This window comes from Falco rusticolus, chromosome 4 (assembly GCF_015220075.1).
Source record: "Falco rusticolus isolate bFalRus1 chromosome 4, bFalRus1.pri, whole genome shotgun sequence".
Lineage (NCBI taxonomy): Eukaryota > Metazoa > Chordata > Aves > Falconiformes > Falconidae > Falco > Falco rusticolus.
The window spans coordinates 8,295,726-8,313,337 of NC_051190.1; the positions used below are offsets into that span (position 1 = coordinate 8,295,726).

At 38.8% G+C, this 17,612-nt stretch overlaps 1 protein-coding gene across 10 annotated transcripts in view; it reads left to right on the forward strand.

The window, feature by feature from the left end:
- The window catches only part of CACNA1D (calcium voltage-gated channel subunit alpha1 D), a 239,053-nt gene that overhangs the window by 144,894 nt on the left and 76,547 nt on the right, over positions 1-17,612 (forward strand). For 9 of the 10 annotated variants that reach the window (XM_037385308.1, XM_037385300.1, XM_037385307.1 and 6 more), the window contains exons 10-19: positions 2,254-2,341; positions 3,074-3,100; positions 9,736-9,896; positions 10,490-10,715; positions 10,861-11,068; positions 12,955-13,075; positions 14,118-14,232; positions 14,958-15,027; positions 15,657-15,726; positions 16,384-16,528. In XM_037385308.1, the coding sequence (XP_037241205.1) occupies positions 2,254-2,341; positions 3,074-3,100; positions 9,736-9,896; positions 10,490-10,715; positions 10,861-11,068; positions 12,955-13,075; positions 14,118-14,232; positions 14,958-15,027; positions 15,657-15,726; positions 16,384-16,528 (1,231 nt within the window). The remainder of the gene's footprint in view (positions 1-2,253; positions 2,342-3,073; positions 3,101-9,735; positions 9,897-10,489; positions 10,716-10,860; positions 11,069-12,954; positions 13,076-14,117; positions 14,233-14,957; positions 15,028-15,656; positions 15,727-16,383; positions 16,529-17,612) is intronic. The other variant, XM_037385301.1, reaches the window with a different exon arrangement.

Sequence of the window (17,612 nt, forward strand, 5' to 3'; positions counted from 1 at the left end):
ACTGGATTCTAAGTACTGCTTTTAGATGAGGGAAGGGTTGATAAATTTGAAAGACAAGTGTGAGACACATTGCACATGTAATACTTGCAAAAGTGGGACTATGTTTTCATGGCGGCTCTTAATAACAGTGTGAAAAAAAGACTTCAACACTCTTATTTTGCAGTTGCCCATCACAAGTGCTAAAATGTTCATCATGTGGTGGTCGCAACAGTGTGCAAGTCACCCAGGACAAGACAACCATTTCCATTCTTTAACAGACAGGGGAACTCCCTGCATTTATTGCAAAAGACCCTGGCATTTTAAAATAAAAACTATTAGTTCTGAAGATCTGCAACTATGTCTGAAATAATTTTGGGGGGTTTTTTTTGCCTATCTTAAACCCTTGGAAATGTTAATACTTGAATTTGGATATCGTCAAACATTGTTTGCTTTACTTTTGAATTAAATTCCTTTTGAACTCTGTGAAGCTGTGAAGTTCACACAAGACTAGCAATATCCTCTTTTTTTTAAACTAATTTGTAAGGAGCAGCACGATATTAGAATCGAGGCGCTTGCAAGTGCTAACCAGGAATTTTTCATATATAAAGCAATTATGGTAATATTTTAAAAGAATTATCTGAACAGAATAACCTTGTGAAAGACGGTTTTGCTGTGCTTACTGTCTGAAGTGCCTTGTTTATTCAAACACCTGCATGGACGTTTTGGACCGTCCTTTGTTATGCCAGCTCCGTGTTTAACATTTCATATAAGGATGGGGACGTTTATGGGGACAGATTCTCAGCTTTTGCAAATAGTAGCTGAGTATCTAGCCTCATGGACCTGTCAGTCTCTCAACTTGGATGGAATCGATGGGCATGGAAACCAAACTGTGTCAGTGTTGAGGCAACACAGGGGCTGTGCAGAGAAACTGTGATTAACGGTTCTCATTTTGTACCCGATCTATAGACAAATCAGAAAATTCAGGGCCTGATTCTTGAATCTCACTTACATTAATGTTATTTTTTTATTATTATTATTTATTATTATTATTATAATTATTAAATTAAGGCTGCTTTAGGCTACCAGAACAGTGAGACATACCTAAAAGAAATAGGCGTTGTAGCCCTTCTGCCCTCAGTACTCTCAGCCCACAGGCTTTGGCTTAAACCCTCCCCAACAGAACAAACCAACCAAACAAAAAAACAACCAAGCAAATCATCCAAACGGCAGAGGGCAGACCCCAGAATACCTTTACGATACACTGTTTTTCTTTTATTCTTGCTGTTCTACAGTAATTTCAGCACATCTTCCACCTCTCTTCTTTTTTCCTACTTTGTGGTATTTCTACTGTATAAACTAGCAACATTAACTTTACATTTTTCTTGTTCCTGAGGTTTTCCTTTCATGCTTGCTTTGCAGACATGGAAGTAGTGTTCTCCCGTAGAAAGTACTGAGAACTTTGGCTGTTCATAATTTCCTAACACCTTCGGACATGTGTTGTCCTCCCTCTATATTTCAGTTGAAGTTAAATGGTGATGACCAATCTGCAAATGAGTTTTGTCTGAAAAACCGTTAGCTACAATTGCTAACTATTCAGTAACAATCGGCTGTATGTACAGTAATTCACTGCGTAACAAATACAGTAATCCTCTTTTTATTAGTAGTAATTCCCACCGTCCTTTGTAGTAGCCTTGCTGCCATTCCCAGTGCTCCTTGCTGCCAGCTCACGCAGTGTTTGCAGGCACAATTACTTTCTGGCATCTTGCCTTGATAATTTGTAATGGAAGCGAAAGCACAGAGTGGTCAGTATGATCACAGTGTGATAGTTCCTATTTTCAGAAGAACATTGGTGCTAGTTCTTGGAACTAGTGAGCACGTTAACAAAACTTAAACTGATAAGCACTTCCAGAGTGTTAACGGAACACTTAAAATGGAAGGTCACAAAACCTAGCTCGGGTTTATTTCTTTACTAGGGGTAGCATGTGCTTTGTTACAAAACTCTACCTTGTATTCTGTAGTGCATTCTCAACAGTTTTGTTGAATCACTGAAAAGAAACAAGAAAAAAGCTACAAATACACTCTGGAATTCCCTGTGCTTTCTGCTGTTAGAGGAGGAGGACTGGTGAAGTGTCTGACTTCATCTGCTGTTCCTCAGATCTTCCCGGCTCTCTTTAGACCTGCGAAAAGTGGAGGCATTCTTGCAAAGGAACAGATCGCATTGTGTGTAATGCCGTGCTTAGCCAGCAGCCTAAAGCGATTTCTGTCTCCTAACAGCAAGCATGCCCACCAGCGAAACGGAATCGGTGAACACAGAGAACGTGAGCGGAGAAGGAGAGAGCCCAGCATGCTGCGGCAGTCTGTGGTGAGTACATGGGCGGCTTTCAAGCACCCACCCTCATCGTCTCAAGATTTGAAAGAAACATTTGGTCCCTGTTGTTTATTTAGCCCAAACTGCTTTCAGACAGCCCAGCTTTGTATGACACGTGGGGTTTTTTGCCTTTCAGTAGTTTAATATTAGATGAATTATTATAGCATTAAAGCATTCCTGAAATTCTCAAGTTAAGAAGGTTTAACAATTCAGTTAAACTTCCAGTGGAGTCATCTTTTCCTGAAAGCTTTTATAAAATATAATTACTGTCCAAAATAATAAGAAAAGAACAGAAGTCCCCTATGACATGAAAAAAGAAATGTTTTCAGTTAAATTGTGCATGGTCTGGAGAATATGTATTTTTTTAGGCAATAACTGAATGTATGGGAGTATTTCTGTGTCCCGTGGTGTTTGCTATTTATTTGCTCAGATTTTCATGACTTCCAAGCAGCTTCTACATAAGCAGTTTATTTACTTAGTTTTAAAAGAGATTTCCTTTCTTTCACTTAAAAAATTTGTAAAGCTTTAAGAATGGTATTTCAGAAAATAAATAACAGGCAATAGAATTTCAGCATTTGTGATGCATTTTGTTAAAAACTTGTTTTTCTGTATATGTAATTCAAATCTATTACTTTGCAAAATTCTAAAGAGAAGGAATTTATGTTAATTTCCTCCCCCCCCTCCCCCCCCCCCCATTCTTAAAAATGTGTTTGCCTTTTCTTCTAGTCAAACCATCTCAAAATCCAAGTTCAGGTCAGTATTTTCTTATTTCTTCATCATTTTTTTTCCTTGTGACTGTTTACATATCATGATGATCTCACATAATTATTCTTTATTTAGTATACTTTAAATTTTACTGTGTGAAAATTATTTCTAACAGTTACTGATGAGTACAAAAGTAAAATATCCATGAACGCTTTTGGAGATTGAAGTCTCTGATTTGCTTTGCTGATATTTGTGCCTCTCTTTTCACTTACTAGGAGCATTTGGGAGTATACGCTTCTGTTTTCAAGTATGATTGCAGAAGGAAAGTGTTGTAAGCAAAATTAAGAATTAATAGTCCTGATATTGTAAGCACTGGATGTGCCAGTACAAAACTAATAGGTTTCTTTATTTTGATTTTATGTTCCAGTCTTATGAGACATATGTTTAGTAATTAGAAAGGATAATTGCAAGAATTGCAAACACAGAAGAGATACCTCTTTCTCTTTAAAAAGGTTAGGTTGCTCCATGAAGGAACAACACCCACCCCCCCCACCCCCCCCTAAAACCTATGCAATTTAAGATAAATAATCAAGTGGTAGACTTAGTGAATCACAAAGGGCAAAGACACTTCTACACTTGCAGACAACCCTACAAACAAATTCTGTTGCAAACAACAGAATAAATATTTTTCACAGAAAATTTTTGGTGAAAAAGAGGGACAGTCAAGAAGATTTGGCAACATCTGGCATCAGCAGTTTTGGCAGCATCTGGAATCATTCCAGTTTTTTAACCCCAGTTAAACTGATTTCAGTGTTGGATGTATAGCGAGTAATTAGTTGGTAACAGCAGTGTATTCTCCTTGCAGCAATGAAGAGGAATAGCATACCCAGGTTTATTCTACTAGCCTTACTAGCTGTAATGAACTACCAGCACTGACCAGTTGCAAGCAGTTGGAGTGGACTTGTGTTCCTTCTGAATAGTCTTCTTTCTTTTTTGAAGAAGAGCAACAGTTTTTGAAGGCAACAGTTAACTGGTGCTTTTCTACACTGAGAGTTTTTTCGTGTGACGCTGTGATCAAGGTTTATTTTGTCATCCCTTTCAGACAGCAAAGTGGTGACAGCATATAAATGTGCCTCACTGCTGAAGACTGTGGCCAGTGGAGATCTGGCCATTTAGGATGGTAGTGAATACACAGCTAACTTTTCAAAGTTTCACCTTTAGTTATAAAAGCTGTATCATTTCTTGTATGCCTTCTGCTACAGAAACTGGCCTTAGCTACACCAAGTGGCCCAGTTATGTCCATGTGGACCTTTGAGCTTAATCCTTCATGAGAATTATGAGAGATGAGACTGGTTTTAGCTCAATAGAGAAGGGATTCCATGTGCTAATGGTCTGTAATTTCTCTTGCCATTCCTGCCAGTTACTGTGAAAATAGAACAAATGGAATGAGTTATTTAGTACTTTGTTAGCTGAGAATCCCAAACAAGCATGATTATTTTGAATCATGAGATTGTCTCACATCAACCTTTCAGCATGCTATTTATGGCTATGAAGCCTATTCTTGCTGGTTTTACAGGAGAAACTCAATTTTCTTATTTAAGTGGTCACATGAAACTTCAGACACCAGGCAGTGCAATAGATGGCCGTTATACTGCATTCTCCAAGTTTGGGCTGTTTGCACAGTGCACTCACAGAAGCATTACAGAGGAGGCAAAGTAACGACGATGTTCTGAACATGCCCATTATTCATACTTGCAGGGAAAAGAGAACTCTAGCTCTGTTAAATGCAAGCTGCTATGTCATCTTTGAGAAAGGAAAATTTCTACCCAAACCTGATGTTTTTAATAGTCCAAGCAGCGAATAAGAAGCAGTGTTATCCATCTCTACAATCAATGTTCATAACCAACACATCGATTTGAAAGAAAACTTATTTGCAAACCAGAAAGTCACCCAAATATTTCCACCTGTCTAGGTTCTGCCAGTGTCCTGAAAGTCTTTTGCGTGAGCTCTTTGATCAGAATCTATTCTTGTGACATTAAAAACTGCAGGTCACGCAGTTCATTCATACATGTATTGCTGCATCTGTTCACAGAAGTTGTGGAAATTGGTAACAGGATGCTGGTGTCTGTCATTTGGAAGTGTTGCAGGGGTCTGCAGCTGCTTGAGGTCTTCAATCGTACTTAAACTTTTTTAAGCTGAATTTGGTACCGGGAATTCTCCCTTCAACTTTCATGTCTTTATTTGGAGCATTGGAGAAAGATCTATCACTTTTAACTTAATGAATCTATGAGAGGAGTAGTTTTGAGCCAACATAGCTTGAAATTATAGTTGTGCCATTGTCTTCCAAACAGATGTGGTTTGCACCACATCCCAGATCCCTAAAACCAGCTGACAACATCTGTTATCAGAGAGAAAAAGCACTTTGCAGAGCTGCTGCCTTTGCGAGGCCACTAAGAGCTCTTCTATCTCTGCAGGGATCTGCAAACTCAGTTTTCATCCCACTGCTTTTGGATACCTAGCATCTTATAATTGCAAAATGCATTTTTCCTATATGTCTGAAGAATGTAATTTTGGTGGTTTTCATTGGAATCACTAATTTCTAAAAAGCTCTGTTTACCTAAAGTACAGAAACTCTCAGTTCTGCAGCGAAGCCTTAGATTACACGTTCAGCTGTCAGGGATGTCCTAGCACATACAAACCCAAGTGTTACATCTTGGTCTAATTCTCACTCTTCTGGCCTGATCGCAGAATCAGACTGGTCTGGGCTGGCAGGGACCTCTGGAGACCACCCAGCCCCAGGCCCTGCTAAAGCAGCTCCCCCAGGAGCCAGCCGCTCAGGGTCACGGCCAGGCGGGGTTTGAATGGCTCCAGAAGAGGAGACCCCGCAGCCTCCCTGGGCAGCCTGTGCCGGTGCTGTGACAACCTCAAAGTAAAGAAGTTCTTCCTTGTATTCAGATGGAACTGCCTGTGCTGCAGTTTGTGCCCACTGCCCTGTGTCCTGTCACTGGGCATCACTAAAAAGAGCCCGGCTCCGTCCTCCTGACACGCTGCTCTTGAATCTCGCTCCACCTTTTGGAATGTTGTTCTGCAGTGGCAGGACTCTGTTTCAGGGCAAAGTAAATCAGGACACAGCTCATCAAGAACATTGGTCTAACCATAAACGTCTTTGCCTTTGGATCAAAACAGAAAATGCTTTTTATTGCAAGCTAGCCTACCTGCTGTACCACAAGTGAAAACAGAAGTTAATCCTTGGAAATATGTTTCTATACAGTCAGACTGGTACTTGGTTAGGGGAATCGCATCCTAGCAAGATACCAGTTTATTAAGTGAGGGTGTATATTAACCACACATTATGCTAGGATACACATTATGCTAGAATATATATAAGAGTAAATGTGATCTGTGCTGTGTATCTGTAATCTTCTAGGTGGGATTTGAAATGTTCTGATACTAGAACAACTGTTTTTTCTACACACATGGAAGTGACAGTGCTATGATTAGAGGAAGATGGGGATCTGCTAGTTCAGGAGATTTGTGCATGTTATCCTCTGTGAAGATCCCTCTTTTTAAGAATTCACTTCCTCATCTGTCAGTATGATTATATAATCACATTAACCTTCAAGTCCCGCTACCAAGCTGGTACTATGTCCCAAATCATGTAACTACAAAAATGAGGAATGGAAGAATAATCTCCAAGGCTTCTAGTTTTTTCATAATGGGTGAGCGCTCTGGTGCAATTCTTCTTTCCCATATTTTATAAATAAGAGTAGTGAAGTCTAGAGTCTCTGCGCAGATGTTGGCACCTACAATTACAGAAGAATTAATCTTGGAAATTAATATTTACTTCTCTGTGAGCTTACTGGTGAAACACAAGGCATGCCAGTTTTGCAGATAGAGGGGTTATGCACGTGGTTCTAAACAGAAAGTCCAGTTTAGAAAATACCATGTTATAAGGAAAGGCTGCTGATACAAAAATAATCTGAAAATGACTGTTTCTATGTTTGCGTAGGTGTAGCAGCAATACACAAACACACGTGAATAGCAAGTAAACAAACTAAACTTCATAGATTCTGCGTGACTTAGGGACTGATGCTGAGTTCAGTCAGACTCACTGCAAGGCTGGATTTCTCATGTGTGGATTCAGATTTAAGTCTGGGGCATAAAGGACCACCTGAACATGAATACCTGCATGAATGAAAGTGAAATTTGGAACACGTTTATAAGAATAACGATTTGCTTATAAATAGCTATGAAGAGAAAATGATAAGTTATTTAATGAGAACAAAAGTGGTGAATAATTTTGTTAGTTTTAACAAACTGTCAACTGTAAGGTCCTCTGTGATTTTAAAATCTATTCAACCACTGTATTTTGTGAAAAATGGTCGATAATTTCTTGAAAGCAGTATTATATCATTGCAAATTTATGAAAGTGAAATTTCTCTTTAAAACAAAGGGGTATATTTTGTTCTTCCAGAAAAAAAAATATGCTATTTGGTTAAAACTAAGAGGAGTGGTTACTAAAACCCAGGAAACCGTCAAGTGAAAAGTAGTGTAATTTGTTTTCCTATTTTATACAGCCACGGGTTTTCCTGGCACAACAGACCACCTACTACAGTCTGCTACTTACTGTTTATTTCTTTACTTGTACCAATTTAATGAAGGTAGAAAATTGCTTCTATTCTCCTTTTTGAATTTTTGCTTCATTTCTGCAGGCTTTTTATGTATGCTTATATTATTCATACACTTCTACATGTGAGTGCCATTGTGTACCCTGTGGCAGCATTTTCATATATGCACCACTCGTCTGTCAAATCAGTGGCAAAGCAGTTATAGCTGTTTGGGGGATAAAAGAATAAGAGCCCCGCTGACTTCAGAGAGCTGTGAGTTATAAACTTTAAGACTGCTTTTGGCTCCTATGAGTGGAAATATCCAAACAATATTATTCTTGTCTCATTGGCTTTAATGATGGCCTGTTCTGGAAGTGTAAAGAAGGGCTGTTTTCCCTACCCAGGGAGTGAGCCCTCCTGGTGATGGCCATGGACGTAGCCCTGTGTAGCAGGGGACTGGCAAGATAAGGATGCTCTTGAATGCTGTGTTGGTGTAGGTCAGGACAGGGCATTTTGCTTTTATATGGTTAGAATACTGCAAAGGCTTGAGGCATCTTCGTACTGATATCTGAAACTACTACTAATTTCCATTACTACAAGTTCAAGGTGCATAAGGAAAACTCAGTTAATGCTTGAATGTGGTGCCAAACTCAGTTATTTTCATGGTGGTTTTATTGCATATTGGTTCTATTTTCTGAGGCAGATTTAAAAGCGTTTATGATTTTATGCATAGTAAACAGTACCTGCTAATTCAGACACTAGAAGTATTAAGAAATTCACCTAGTTATTTGTAATAATTTTCAAAAGCGATGGTTCCATGTTTTGGCTGCAGTGCTCTTTCCCGTCTCAGCCCCTCATTCCTCCTGCTCTTTCTGTGATGCGGCAGCACAACGCATTGGATCAGACACTGACCAGCTAAAATCAACCCAGAAAAAATAAGAAATTGGTTTCCACCGGTCAGTTCTCAGGTCTGGCTCACTTCTTTCGGGCTGGTTTTGGCCAAAGGGAAAGGAGAAGGAAGAAGGCGGCAAGCAGACCACCCCTTTCCATCACAGCAGATTCATGCCGGACTGGCTTGGTAGTGAACCTGTATGGGCAGAAGCTTATACATGCACACTCTTCTCAGGGCTTTGCTGTTTTCAGGCTAGGTCAAGCTTCTATTGGAGTCTGTGCCCGCTTAATCCCTTGAATATTGGATGAAGCAGTTGTTGTTTCCTAAAATGTTCCTAAAATCTTGAGTTCGCGGCTGTAGTTCTGGGTGTGTGAATTTGGCATGCGTCCCTTTTAGGTAATGTGAAGTGCTTCCTAATCCTTCTCTTCCTATGACCCAGCAATATATTTTCTTCCTGTTTCACCGATGGAAATGCAACCCAGGGAGACTAATTGGTTTACTAAAGTTCCCAGAAGTGAAGCAGAGAAATTAAATCTAGTTTTGTGAGTCTATAGCTAAGCTAATACCCTCACTTGTGAATCCAGCTCGTGTTAGATAGGGCCTGTCACTCTTGTTCACGTCACACACATTTGCCCCCTGACACAATTTCAAGGCACATCAGTACAAATCTTGAGGAGTTGCTGAGATTTCTAACATTATAGGATAGATTTCTAAAAGCCGACCCTGAGATTCCTGCCTTGTTTAATCCTGCCAGCACTGTGCCTGTGGTTTAACTAAAAGCCTACAATTTCGGACTAAATGTCATTTGAGTTCTAAGTTGCTTCACTGGCTTTTCTTTACTGCAATTACATGTATGGGGCCTGGGAAGACAGATGTATCTTGTTACTCAATGAAATGTTAAATGCAGCTTGATCTAATTATGTCACAGGCAATTAGAGTCTCCAAAAGTTGAGGTTTCCGTTTAAAATGTCTGATGAAAACTATAAAAGGAATAACAAATTAGTACGCCCTAACAATGCAACTGGTAATAACTTACACAACTATCTGAAGTGTTATGCATGTGCTTATGAAAATAACCTGCTCACACGTACGTACTTGCACTATGTTTTCTACACAGGAGAAGCGCTCCTTAAATTCATATGTTTTCTGTATCATAACAAATTTGTTTTTATTTGAACTTTCAGTCGACGCTGGCGTCGCTGGAATCGATTTAATCGAAGAAAATGCAGAGCTGCCGTAAAATCTGTCACGTTTTATTGGCTTGTTATTGTCTTGGTCTTTCTGAACACATTAACTATCTCATCGGAACATTATAATCAGCCTGACTGGCTGACCCAGATCCAAGGTACAATCAAAAATTATTTGTCCTGTTTTTGACTGTGGATACTTGGCATTCTATCAGTGGCTACTGCTGTACTTTGCCATTTTGTTGTTGTTTACTGTCCTGAAGGATTTTCAGCCCAGCCAAAGGGAGATACAAGAAATGACTGAATGTATTTGATTTCCACAACCGTAACACGGCTTAATGGTGTACCAGCAAAAACCTGTCAATGCCAAGTTGTAAATACCTGTACATTTATGGTTAAACTGTGCTTGAAAGATGTGGAAGCAAATGGTAACTGGCACAGCAGAGTGAGCTGTGGGCTGTGTTGCTTAAGTTACAGTGTGGACTTGAGCTTGGAGCTGAGCAGCCATGAGCTGCACGATGGATTGGAAAGATTCATAGTTTGTAGGTGGCAGGAAGCTTTACGTCCTTGTGTAACTTTTGCCACTTAGGTATCAAATACAGTCCAACATAAAAAAAACAATAGTTCCTTCTTAAGCAAAGGGCTGCGAACTAGTATAGAAAGTATAGTACTCATATGTTAAAATAAAAATGGAATCTATGAGACAATTCAGGAATGTCTTTTTTTTTTTTTTTTTAATATTTTGTTCCAGATATCGCAAATAAAGTTCTTCTGGCTTTATTCACCTGTGAAATGTTAGTAAAGATGTACAGCTTGGGCCTACAGGCTTATTTTGTTTCTCTTTTTAACCGCTTTGATTGCTTCGTTGTTTGTGGTGGCATTGTTGAAACCATTTTGGTGGAGTTGGAAATTATGTCACCGCTTGGAATTTCAGTGTTTCGCTGTGTTCGTCTCCTGCGTATTTTTAAAGTGACAAGGTAAGATTAACTAATACTGCTAACTCTAGGGATAGCTGAAGGGTGATCAGCAATTCTTTTGTAATACTTCATCATGCGCTGCTCTTTTACTGTTTTGTTTGGGGTTTTTTTTGGTGTGTGTTAACACACGCATTTTAATTTATAGGCACTGGGCATCCCTGAGCAACTTGGTAGCATCCTTGTTAAACTCAATGAAGTCCATTGCTTCACTGTTGCTTCTGCTTTTCCTCTTCATCATAATCTTCTCGTTGCTTGGAATGCAGCTGTTTGGAGGCAAATTTAATTTTGATGAAACTCAAACAAAACGGAGCACCTTCGATAATTTTCCACAAGCTCTTTTAACTGTATTCCAGGTAACTTTCTTTCATCCTGTATGAAACATTTAACTTTTGATGATCAACAAAACTGTTTAAGTGGTCATGTTGCCTGAAAATAAATTCACGAATACTCTTTATTCAGTTTACTTTTAAGTAGCATTCTGCTCATTAAACTCAGTACCCCGGTAACTCTGCACCATTTGTACCATTTGTTTCATGTCTTATTTGATCTATCTATGCAACATAGCTGTCATATTACTTCACAAAATTAAGTCTCCTTTGTCCATCAAATACATGACTAGAAAAAGAGGTGGAATGTTATTTTTATTTTAATCAGATTGTTTTCTTTAACTTCATTAGCTATATTAAAGTTTAGCTCTTCTCAAGCAGGAAAAAAAATGAGAAGCGTTATTAGACTATGTATTTGCATATGGGTCTTATTGCTTACTGTACTATAAAAATAAGTATGAATTTCTTTAAAGAGACACCGTTAGGTTTATTAAAACGTTAAAGCAACTTGTCTGTTACTTGTGGAAAGATAGGGCCATACTTACAGTTTATTTTTCACTATTTTATGATTTTTTTAATTATTATTTCCAATTTGCATACTGGAGTTGGGCTAATTGGTTTCATCTTTCTAGCCATTTTCATATTCAGTTTTGCACATTGCCACAATGTTTGGTTTCAGACATTGTAGGTGAGTGTTTAAAGCTGAGCCTGCAAGACTCAACTTTCTGCCAACTTCCTCTCTGGTAGAAGTTTCATCTGGTGGCTGCCCAGAGCAAGTGAAAAATCTTTCCATGTCATTTTAACATAAGGAAATCTTAACGAGAAATTCCCTTAAGAGGAAAAGTGTCCACATTTGACATGATATTGCCCCTTAAAAAAATTAATGCTGTACATTCAAACTCAGCGGAGCTGGATTTTACTCGGATTTTAGGCTGTTTCGTTTTCAAACGGATGCGTCTTCCTCCAGTTTCAGAATACACTCAGGAGCAGCCGACCTGCTGAGTGCTCACAGCTATGAAAGTCAGCTTGATCTCCAAAAATGAATTTCAGAAACTGGCATGCATATGGTTTTCTTGAACGACCACTTGATTACTTGGAAGGAGAGTCAGTATTACATGTTTTCTCAGGACAGAACTGATTAACTTTAAGAAGTTGCTTAGAAACGTATAAAGTGCCCCTATAACCTGCGTTGTAATACTCAGAATTCTTGTCATAGTACAGAAAAAGTGGAGTTGCCGCCTTATAAACGAACCTTTTAACTAATCAACAGATTTCTGTAAAATTCTTTTAGACTTCGGTGAAATTTCTTGAAACAATAGCCAATTAGAAAATCCTGTAATTCTCCCACAGCACTGAGCTCCATTCAGTTTAAAATAGCTGCCATTTCAAAAGCTGTATCAGTAGCCTATGTGGGTCGTATGTGTATCACATAATTGACGATAAGGTGGCCAGTCCCTGTTAAAACTGAAACCAGGTAGACCAATTTGCAGGACTAAGTAGATCCTATACGCTAGAAAAGATTTACGGCCTCTATTTCAAAAAAGGAGAACCTTAAAAGATATACTAATGTGATTTTTGAGAGTGTTGAACATTGGTGGGCATTATTATGTATGTGGTCTTACTGAAGATCAGGGTTCTTACTTTTGCATGCCAAAATCAATAAAATTCTAGGCTTCTCTTTTTATTTTTTTTTTCCATTGGAATTCAGCGTTGTAAATGCGTAGCATAAAATAAAAGCTAGTAGAGTTAAACCCAAGCTTTCCGGAGGTGCTTATTTAAATGGCAATTTTAGAGCAATGCATGAAAAGATTATGGTGTTGCTTGATGTATACAGGAGGTTAGCCTTATTGTCTGTTGTGGTCTCTATTGCTCTTTTTGATGCTGAGCTTACTAACAACGTATCTGCGTCTTAGATTCTAACAGGTGAAGACTGGAATGCTGTTATGTATGACGGCATAATGGCATATGGTGGCCCATCATCATCTGGCATGATAGTCTGTATATACTTCATTATCCTCTTCATCTGTGGTAACTGTATCCTTTGCAGTCACTGGAAATGTCTCCAAATGAGGCTGCGTGCCAGGGACGTACGCGAAATTTCTCTGGGAGTAAATTGCAGTGGACAGCAAGCGCTTTCTGCACATGCTGAGTCCTTTAAATAGACTTTTCTTCGTACGCCCATTCCCTAATGAAGGACACTCCAGTGCTCTCCGAGTCCATCTGCAGCCACCATGATAGCAGAAAGCAGAGAATTTTTTCTTTCTTCCTTTCTTCAGTGGGAAAACAGCCTTGTTCTGTCTGCTTGTCTCTATTTGACATCTCCCCCTCTGAAAATGCAAGGATGTACCCTGATCTCTATAGCAATAATTTCCGTTCATCCCTTTGAGCCCTGCTTGGGGAGACTGACATGGAGACAGTGATCCACTGTACAGTGCAGGGACCAGATGAGAGAAATCTGCTTGGAGAAATGGCGAGTCAGTTAGGATTAAGTCTGCTGCAGCATTCCCCTTCTCTGCCTTCAGTGTACTGGAAATACTTCCTTGGCCCCATGGAGCAACAGAAACTAGCGTCATTCCCAGAAGTTCTTAAAAGGTCAGGAGATGATAAAAGGGCAAAAACATTCTATGTTCTGTACTGTGTGGTGCTTTTACCAGTATTTGTACTTAACTGGTAAGGACTGAAGTACAGAATTTGATATAGATTGGTGTAGACACAGAAGATAGTGCATTATAAAAATGAATTTTTCAAAACACCTGAACAGTCTTCACTTTTAATAGACAGTGTTTCATATTTGAAACTTGCTCAGGCTAGCATAAAGTTGAATTCCGTTCATTTAAAAAAAATCAAGTATTCTGCTATTTTAAAATCAGTGACCCTAATGGATCTCTGCTCATTTACACCCAGTATTAATCTAGTCCATCAAATGAGTGTTACTTACACTACATCCAGCATCGCAAATCTCTACCCTGTAGGTCGGGAACATGCATTTTATATCTCTCACATTGTCAGTGTTTATGCTGATAATAAACCAAACAAGTATAGTGAGGCATTATGTCCTTAAAATCATTTGAAATAGATATCTTGCTAAATGTCTTCTTGGCCATTGCTGTGGATAACTTGGCAGATGCTGAAAGTCTAAATACAGCTCAGAAAGAAGAAGCTGAAGAAAAGGAAAGGAAAAAGAATGCGAGGTAAGATAGCATGGGCATGTTGAACAAGCAGGAGAGGGAAGAAGAAGGCTGCACTGAATTCTTTCGTAAGGATTTATCTTTATTTAAATGTCTTTACCTTCTTCAAAAGTTATTTAACTCGGGGAAAAGAATGAACGATTTTACCTAGACACATTAAAACAAAACCTTATTAGTGTGATTTTAGATAAAAGTTGGGTAGTAATTGGGAAAAAGGGGTGAATTAAGGACATAATGATAAGCCAGCTGATATTTAAACATTGCAATGGTAGGATTTATTGCACAATTAGATCAAGAATGTATCTGTTGTTGCCAGTACACAACTCCCTGTGGAATCAGTTCTCCAAGCCTTATATAGACAAGAAGGAAACCTTCCTTTGAAATCAGTGCAGGCCCACTGCAGTCAGTGCAAGTTGTTTGTATGAGTCCAAGGGCACAGTTTATCCCTCTAGAAAGGAGTAATGATCACGCATTGAATTTTTTAGGGATTAGCTTCTGGAATTATGTTCAAAATTGTAATCTCTTAAATGGATCATTGCATTCAAATGCAATAGATTTTATAGCTCTAACACCTGCAGCTGTGCAAATAATTTACAATATTTTACTACATGGTTTTAGGTATGTTTGCTTAACTTTTCATAGGATGGATATAGATAATTTAAAAACTAACTTAAAATATTCTGTCTTTACATGATGTGTTTTGTAATTGTTATTGTATTGTTTTGCAGAAAGGAGAGTCTGGAAAATAAAAAAAGTGAGAAGTCAGAAGGTGACCAAAAGAAGCCCAAGGATAGCAAGGTGTTTATTCTAAAAATTGTGTCTTTTCTAAGAAGCAGTTTTACTTATTTTGCTAGGGAGTCCTTTTCAAGACTACTGTGCATTGTACAATTTCTTCTGTGAACCCTATCGCTACATTTTTTTCTAGGCAAAAGAAACATAATTCTGACGCTCTGCATCCTCACAGAGTCTCTTTATTCAGAAAACCCTTTTGATTTCAGGATATTATGAGAAGGGAAACTCTTAGGGCATGAAATAATTGATGTTAGGAATATTTGACATTATTTTAGGATCCCTGTAGGTATTTTGCCCGTTAAATCCGATGGAAGAGATCAGTGAATGCTAAACTCTTAGTTGAATGTTCAGACATTCATGGTTATTTTTACCAAAGCCTGTTGGTTATATTCTCATTGTGATCTATACAGCCAGAAGAATATGGATACTATAGAAAAATCACATGTTAAATATATGTGTTAAACTGCCAGCTCTTCTCTGGTTTCAAAATTAACCTGTTTCAGAAAACTCATACTAACATAGGGATCACTTCCCTGACTTCAGAGTGTTATTTGGTTTGCTTTCTGTTGAACTTTATATTCCAGGCTATATTTAAATTTATTTATTTTTCTTGTGCATCCCTTTCATTGCTGTAGGTGACAATTACTGAATACGGAGAAGGAGAGGATGAGGATAAAGATCCTTATCCACCCTGTGATGTACCAGGTATGTAGCCAAACACATTTATCTTCTCCTGCAGCTTCCTAGACAGCACAAACAGCGTACGAGTGTTAATACTGCGAGCCTGAAGACTGCGATGGTAATGCTGTATGGATGTGAGAGCAAATTCTAAACTTTTCCAAAATGTTTGGCAAAAAAGGGCGTTCCAGGGCTGATGATGTTCAGTCGTTTTTTGTCTTGGCTTCTACCAGTCCAGTGAGCATACTTATCCAAAAATCAGGTCTGTCTGATTGTCTGGATGGCTTTCACAGAAACGTGCCCTACCCTTTGAGCACTGGGTGCTCAGCCAGCGTGCAGAGCTCAGCACCCCTACGTCGCAGCTCAGGCACGGACTGACAGCCAGGGGCTGAGCTCAAGGGGCTCCAGAGCCTGTGTCCTAAGATGAGCTTGGCCAGGCTGGTAAAGCCCATTAGTGCACTCAGGGCACTTGTGCACACACCCATATATGCACATAAACATGTATATAAGCTCCTGACAGCGATATGGATGTTCATATACTGATCCATAGATTTTTAAAGCCATGCTATGAACATGTGTTTCCTATAAGCCATATCTATTTTCATACAAGCCATGTTTTTATATTGTTATGAACAAAACATAATTCTATTTTATTGTATAATAAAAAAAGTGTTTTATTTAAAGTAGGTGAAGATGAAGAAGAGGAGGAGGATGAACCAGAGGTACCAGCAGGCCCACGTCCCCGCAGAATATCGGAACTAAATATGAAGGAGAAGATAACACCGATCCCTGAAGGGAGTGCCTTCTTCATTTTCAGCAGCACCAATCCGTAAATATGATTTTGAAAAATACTGGTTTAGTCTGTCAAGGGTTAGCAGTGAAGGAACGGGCCTCCTTCCAGTGGGGTTAGGAACAGAACTCCATTATCATCAACAGGAGAGAGATTGACTTCTCTCCTAAAATTTCCTGAATGGCTTGGTAGATTAGAAGAAGTTGAAAATATATTAATTTGCTTTCCACTGTTGAAGGTAATAGCGTTTTGTTCATATAGTCTGTCAAGTCTGCACATGTCCGAAAAGTACCCTTTAATGTATATTAACTATTTAGTACGTTAGTCACTGGATATAAAAACTATGATGCCAGACCTGAGCATCGTCTATATGAGACAGGATTCCTAGTGACCTTAGGGGCCAATACAGGTGAGGAGGAGGAAAAGAAAATCAGAGTGAGAAAAAGAAGAAGAAAGGATGTATATGTTCCTCATGGGGTAACAGCATTTTCCGAGATTCAAGCAAACACTGAAGATAAAGACAAATTATTTCAAAAATTAAGAAAAATAATAGTTAGATTTTAGGGGGAATTGGAATCTTTCACTGCTCAGTCTTAACTCCAGAGCATTTGAAGTTCTATACTAATGAAGAAAGCAAGCTTCAGTAGTCAGTAAAAGTTGTTACTGATTATTGGATGGAAGTGAACAAGTGAACTAAATTCAGTTCTTACGGACTGAACATATATAAGGCAATTTCATGAGCAGTCATAGAAGGGAGCTCAGGAGTCCTTTGGCACGGGAGAATGCTGTCTTCTCAGTGGTAGAGATCATCGCAGCTGAGTTTAAAAGATGGTGTGATCATCAAGGTACAATGTTTTGGGCTTGTGTCTTATTCATTGCATAGGTTGTCTAAAGCTCTTCAGTATTTTCAAACAAACTGGAAAGGGAGCTATTTGAACCAGCAGTTTTAAGAACACATATGCTGAGTGCAAAACCATTATATTTGTCGAACGTGTCAAGCTGCTTTTGGCCTCAACTAATGCTACGTATTCTCACACCAAAATGACCATCTTACTTAAGTACGATACACTATAGTCAAATCATCTCCTTAATAACAGGAGAACAGATTTTCCCCCAGGCACCT